At 38.8% G+C, this 6,961-nt stretch overlaps 3 protein-coding genes across 3 annotated transcripts; all 3 read left to right on the top strand.

Annotated features, from left to right (window-relative positions):
• Window positions 563-1,959, top strand: LOC110271861. Its single transcript, XM_021123461.1, has 2 exons — window positions 563-1,419; window positions 1,450-1,959. The coding sequence occupies exons 1-2, from the start codon at window positions 1,009-1,011 to the stop codon at window positions 1,948-1,950; spliced, it is 912 nt and encodes a 303-aa protein (XP_020979120.1). The 5' UTR covers window positions 563-1,008; the 3' UTR covers window positions 1,951-1,959.
• LOC110271862 lies at window positions 1,959-3,459 on the top strand. The gene is made up of 2 exons (XM_021123462.1): window positions 1,959-3,061; window positions 3,159-3,459. The coding sequence occupies exons 1-2, from the start codon at window positions 2,153-2,155 to the stop codon at window positions 3,423-3,425; spliced, it is 1,176 nt and encodes a 391-aa protein (XP_020979121.1). The 5' UTR covers window positions 1,959-2,152; the 3' UTR covers window positions 3,426-3,459.
• Window positions 4,273-4,961, top strand: LOC107640509 (lysine-rich arabinogalactan protein 19-like). Its single transcript, XM_016344024.1, has 2 exons — window positions 4,273-4,327; window positions 4,486-4,961. The coding sequence occupies exons 1-2, from the start codon at window positions 4,273-4,275 to the stop codon at window positions 4,959-4,961; spliced, it is 531 nt and encodes a 176-aa protein (XP_016199510.1).

Genomic DNA, 6,961 nt, shown 5'->3' with positions numbered 1-6,961 from the left:
ATTATTTTATTGTAATAAATTATATTCAATGAATTATAAAAAATAAATTAAGGAACACGCTCAGAAGTATGCCACGTCAGCTCTATCATTAAGTGTAGAAATTCAATTATTATATAATAGAAATATACATTCTTATATATGTTATAGAAATATGATTTGATTCTATTAACTTGCCAAATTTTTTTAATTTGTCACGTATATTCAGTGTGAAATTATAATTTTTCTAAAATAAATTTAGATGAGAGAATAGTGCTTTCATTTTGGAGAGAAAATGAATTCATAAAGAATTGACACCTCACTTTCATTAGTTGATAATGTATTAAATATTAATTTGAGGTAATGACCAAATCAGTACCCGAAAGATTCAAACGCTGACATTTTAGTACCTTACTATTGTAATTGACAAAATGGTACCTGAATAAATTTAAAAATTGACAAATGTGTCCATATGCTTGCCAGACCAAAGCTCCGGTGAGGACAATGCTGACCTGGACACCGGATTTTCTTGACAAAACAGGTTTTATTTGAGTTGTAATTTTTAATTAAGTAATTTAACGCCTAGGCGGAAATAAAATTAATTGAATTTGATTTTGTCCCAAATCAGAGGTCTTTGCCCTAATCCCCAATTAACAAGTGCTGTTACTAGTTGCTTACTTATTGTGACTTAGTGTTTCACTAGGAGTAAAACTGAAAGGTCACGTAAAGAGGGAGAGACGTTGCTCTGGAAGCTTGGCGCGAAGAAGAACGAAAACGAGGTGAGAGACATTGTCGAAGTCGGAGCGTCAAGTGTGAGGGATTGCTAGTGGCATCATCGCATCTCCATTCTTCGCTAGGAACAAATCTACGAAGAGGTAAGTTCGCGTTCATTCCATCGTCTCATTTACGTGGCTTTTGTGGACAGCATTATGATCATTTTGATTGTTTTAGTAGTGAGCCATTTTTGTTGTTTGTTTTATGTGCTTGTAACTACTTGTTTATTTATTGTATCTTCCCTCTACGATTTTTTAGATGGATCGTCTAGTTACGTTTGTTTATCATCACATGGGCGCCTTGAAAAGGGGTGGGGACGGTAATGTGATATACGATGAGGGTTTAGTAACTGAGATACACAGGGTGAATGTGGAGACATGCAATTTATTTTTTGTTGAGGGCTTATTTCTATACTTGGGTTACCCTGGATACAATGAGGTGTACTGGCTAGAACCTGATTTAGACTTAGGTAAGGGTCTTAGAGTGCTTATGACGGATGCTGAAGTGATGAGGATGTGTGAGAGTGCGATGAAGAATGACAACACTGTCCACCTATATTTTGATCACCCCATTGATATCAACCCTGAGATCATTGATGAAGAAGTCGTGTCTGATGGTAGCAGTGATAGTGTGGTTGAAGTCAATCCAGCTAGTGATAATGTGAACGAGGTTGAAGTTACTAATAAGGTAGTCGGTCAGGCTAATGAGAAGGAGAATAAAGGTGTGAATGAGACCAGTGGTGAGGTTAATGAATTGAATATGGCTTTGAGTGTTGTTGTGAAGGAGACTGTGAATGAGGTTGTAAATGAGGCCACTGTTGATGTTAACGAGTCGAACAAAGGTGAGAGTGGTGCTATGAACGAAGCTGTGAATGACGAGAATGAGGACAAAGACACTAAAGGAGCATCAGCTCCAGAGAAGGGTGTTAAGAAAGTTAGAAAGAGGCATCCAAGACCACCACCTAGTGGTTTATCCCGAGAGAGAAGAGCTGCCCAAAATGAACAACCTGAGAGTGATCTTGGAGAAGCTAAAGCGGTAAATGAATCCACATACGAGACCAATGCTGATGATGTTAATGATCCGAATGAAGGTTCTGATTTTGGAGAACCAGTTGCGAATGAGTTGAGGCCAGAGGAACCTGAGAGTGAAAATGCGACAGGTAAATTCGTTGTTTTTTTTTTTTTGTTAGAGGTTATGTGAATAAGCATTGCATCAATTCTCATGTATCTCAAATGATTCTGCAACAGATAATGTAACACAAACAACTGGAAGGACCAATACAAGGAGAAATCATCCACGGCCTCAACCATCTGGGCAAAGAATTATACCTGGAAAGGAGGATGAAGCATTAAGGGTAGAGGTGCCTAACCCGAATAGAGAAGATGGCGAAAGTGAACCTGAGATGTACCAATATGAGTCTGAAGAACTCTGTAGCCCTCCTGTATCTGACGATGAAGATGAACCTGTATTTCCTCAACATAACCCCAACACGCCATATAGGAAAATAACTCTGGAGTTGAATATGGAGTTCGAGACCATGGACCACTTCAAAGCAGCAGTACAGAAGTACAATATACAAATTGGGAGACAGGTATTCTATCTTAGGAATGAGAAGAATAGGTGTAGGGTGATTTGCTATGACCCCGACTGCCCTTGGTTGTGTTACTGTGCCAGGACCAACTACCCAGCATCCTTTCAGATAAAGACATTTGTGGACGAACATACGTGTCCCAGAAGCAACAAGAGTAAGTCAGTCACATGTGCTTGGGTTGCTGAGGAACTGGTGCCAAAGCTCAGAATCCATCCCAACATGCTGCAGAGGGAGGTACAGGAGTGGTTTAAAGTGGAGTATGACATTTCAGTTAATGAGAGGATGATGTATAGGGCTATGGACAAGGCCAAAGAAGTTATTGAGGGAACAGAGAAAGATCAATACCTAAGGCTTAGAGACTATCTGAACGAAATCATGAAGGCTAATCCTGGTTCAAGAGCCAACATGGGGACTACTCCACAGCCAGAGGGGTTGCCTAGGTTTAGGAACTTGTACATCTGTTTGGCTACTTGCAAGAATGGATTCAAAGCAGGGTGTAGACCCTTTATAGTTTTGGATGGGATGTTTTTGAAAGGTTACTTTGGAGGGCAATTACTAACAGCCGTTGGTCAAGACGCGAACAATCAACTGTTTCCAATAGCGTATGGGGTTGTTGATGCAGAAACTAGGAAAAATTGGAGATTCTTTCTGGAGGAGTTGCACACTGACATAGGGGACTACAATGAGAATGGCTGGGTTTTTATGTCGGACCAGCAAAAGGTGATGTGCACTATGACCCTGTTTTTGAATTTTTGTATGTTTCTTGAAGTTACTTTTCGAATGTCTCCTAATTATTTGTGGTTACCATTCAATGCAGGGATTGATACCAACATTACAGGACGTGATGCCGGGGGTCAAGCACAGATTTTGTTGTATGCATATGTGGAGAAATCTGAACAAGAGATGGAAAGATAAGGAACTTAAAGCAGTATTTTGGCAATGTGTAAAAGCAACTACTGATCAAGAGTTCAATGATGCAATAGCAACTGTAAAACGGATCAACAAACAAGCATGGGAGTATTTGTCAGAATTTGAACAAGAACAGTGGTCGAGAGATCAGGGTTTTCAGAATGGCCGAAGGTAGATAATTTGACAAGCAATAACTGTGAGTCATTTAATTCAACAATTGTGGGTCTGCGGGGGAAGAGCATTTTGACAATTCTTGAGGAGCTTAGGTTCTATATCATGAAAACAATGGCCACTCACAAGGACTCACTGAGGGGCTTACACTGGACAGATAGCCCCTGTACAAGTCAGTAGGCTAGAGAAAGAAAAAAGACAAGCTAACTACTGGGAAGCACAATGGTGTGGTGATGATGAGCACAACCAGTTTGAAGTAACAAAGTGGCAACATAGAGTGAGAGTCAATACACGAGAGAGGATATTCTCATGCAGAAAATGGCAGCTGACTGGACTACCATGCTGTCATGGGATTGCAGCAATCCAGAGAAAGAATGAGAAGCCTGAAGACTATGTCCATCACAATTTCACCATTGAGGCATATAATAGGACTTACCAGTTTCACATTAGAAGCATACCGAGTCAAGAGTACTGAGAGCATCACGAAGGGCTGCCATGTCTGCCTCCTTCATACAAGAGGCCTATTGGCAGACCTACAAAGAAGAGGAGAAAGGATAGCACTGAGCAAAGCTTTGGGAGCCAATACAAGGCCAAGAGAAGATACGGACAGATAACATGCCAAATCTATAAGAGGGTCAGTAAAACAAAAACCAATATTAATATCTATTTACTTTACATTTTATTTTCTATTTGTAAATTTGATGAATGTTGATTTACTTTACTCATGTGCTCTTTGTAAGGCTGGACATAATAGCAGAACTTGTCCTGAGAAAGAAGCTGGAACAGCTACTGAAGAACCAGATCTTGATGAGGAAGAAGCTAGGGAGCAAGAAGCTAACTAGGAGGAGACCATGGAGGCTGCACATGTTGCAAATGAGGAAGATCTCACTCAAAATCATCCACAAAGTCAGCCTAATCAGGTAAACAATGTGATTTAGCTTACCTTGTTGTTTCAAACTGTTGGATCTGTTTCTATAAAATGTTTGTTTTCATGAATGGACAAATTGATGCAGAATAACATCAATGATGGGAACACTACAACGAATGCTGCACCCTTAATGTAGCCACTGTACCAGCAGCAACCAACTTGGTTACTCCAACAGCTAGTTCAGAACCAGCACCTTCGGTTGTCACAAGACCACCAGCACCAACACCAAAGAGGAGAGGCAGACCATCTTTTGTAAGGGACAACCTAGTTCCACCAAGAAGAAGAGGCAGCACCACTCGAAGAGGACTGGCAGCCACTACAATACCTCTAACTCCAACACAAAATGCAGCAGCTGCACCACCACCCCCTGCTCAACCTAGGGTTGTCAGGCCTGATGTTGGGTCTAGATCCCAAATTCCTGCATCTCCATCCAATGCTGCAGTCCCATGTAGTGGGACTGGATCAATGCCACAAGGTCCATTAGTTAGGCCCACTCTTCAGGCCCAACCTACAGCTCCATTTAGGCCACCAACTGTGACTAGGGATACCATGGCAGCAGCAAGCCCAACTACACAGAGCATGTTCACATGCTTCATCCCACCCCATCTTTGAAGAAGAAAAAGCCATCCGGACCACCACCATCAAAGCCATCAACAAATGACAAGAACTGAGCTAAGAATCTTGGGTTTTTTAGTTTGTTGTTAGCTCCATTTTGGACATGATTTAGTTAATATGCACCCAAGTGCCATTATGGCATGTAAGTGCTAACCAAGTCTTTTTATATTTTGTAAGTGTCATTTTGGGTCTGTAGCAGTTACTATGAACATAAGTGTCATTTTGCTAGTCTTATTTGGGGCCTGAACTTTGTTACTCTGAATAGTTAATGGTTATAACTTCACGTTATGCTCCTGGTGTTTTATTGAGCTTCTGTTGACAAATCTATTTTAAATGTCTTACATATACTCTATATAGCTTGCTCACATCACAACAACAATAACTCAGTCACAGCACATGAATAACACAACATACATTAAATCATCTCAATTACAATGAGGAGAAGATTACAAAATTCCAAAGTGTCATTGTTATACTATTATACTGTGCACTGTCTATCTACTTAGCCAAACTAAATATAATCAAAGAAGCTACATTTAACCCAATCAATATACACATAAAAATTAGGCACAACTCAACCCTCTTCAGAGTATCCTTCATGTCATTCACCACAGATAGTACCATCATCCTATCAATTTTTTGGCCATCCCCACACTCGACATTGATTCTACTTTTCTTTTTTGGTTCTGATTTGCCCAGCATATTACTATTCTCTGAAGAAACTTCTCCTTCCACACATTCTTCTTGTATTTCATCCAACCATTGAAAATACCCGCAACGATTTTGTGTGTTCTAGCACAACACGAAAATTTCAAAGATCAGAGAATATTCGAAAACTAAAATTGAATAAGCACAGACGACAAACCAAGAAGGGATATTGCATTACTTCCTCACATATTCATCAAAATTCCAAACTTACCTTCCACATAGGCAGCGTAGAAACCATCTATCAGGGTTGCTACTTGTCTTCGACTTCAACGAAACCACTGGAAGGGGACAAAAGCAACATCCATCATAAGTTTTGCTCACAATACCGGAAGCACCATCCACGTCGAAGGCTTGCATCGATGACTGCCTTCTCACCGTTGCAGCTTTTCCACAAGCCCTTGCTGTATGCATCTTCCAATTTTGGATCCCCTCCTGCGAGTGAACGAAGAGAGCAGTATTGGGATTAGGGCAAAGACCTCTGATTTGGGGCAAAATCAAATTCAATTAATTTTATTTCCACCTAGGCTAACAAATTTCTTAATTAAAAATTACAACTCAAATAAAACCTGTTTTGTCAGCAAAATCCGGTGTCCAGGTCAGCATTGTCCTCACCGGAACTTTGGTCTGGCAAGAACATGGATACGCTTGTCAATTTTTAAATTTATTCAGGTACCATTTTGTCAATTACAATAGTGAGGTATCAAAATATCAACGTTTGAATCTTTCGGGTACTGATTTGGTCATTACTTCTATTAATTTTATATAATTATAATAAAGATATTTTCCTAAATTAGTATAAGGTTTAATTATTCTGTTGGTCCTATAGTTTCGTGAAATTTTCAATTAAATCCCTATATTTTTTTCTTTTTAGTTGGTCCCTGCACCAATTTTTTTTCAATTAAGTCCCTCTTAGTAGTAATTGACTTAATTTTATAGGGACCCAACTAAAAAAAATTGGTACAGGATCCAAATAAAAGAAAAAAAAGTGTAGGGACGCAATTAAAAAAAAATTTGGTGCAAGAACTCAATTAAAAGAAAAAAAGTATAGGGACCTAATTGAAAATTTTGTAAAACTATAAAGACCAGCAGAGTAATTAAACCTTAGTATACTCATGCAATATTCATTAAATGCTAATTGTAATATAATTATAATAAAGATATTTTTCTAAAATAAATTTAGATGAGAGAATAGTGCTTTCTATTTTGGTATATTAAGTAGAAGTAGATTATTATTATTATTAAAATAATTAAAAATATTTCTTATTAATAATTGATAAGTAGTTTAATAA

This window comes from Arachis ipaensis, chromosome B05, assembly GCF_000816755.2.
Source record: "Arachis ipaensis cultivar K30076 chromosome B05, Araip1.1, whole genome shotgun sequence".
NCBI lineage: Eukaryota > Viridiplantae > Streptophyta > Magnoliopsida > Fabales > Fabaceae > Arachis > Arachis ipaensis.
The sequence above is the reverse complement of the archived record's forward strand: the minus strand, read 5'-3'. Positions and strand labels throughout refer to the sequence as shown.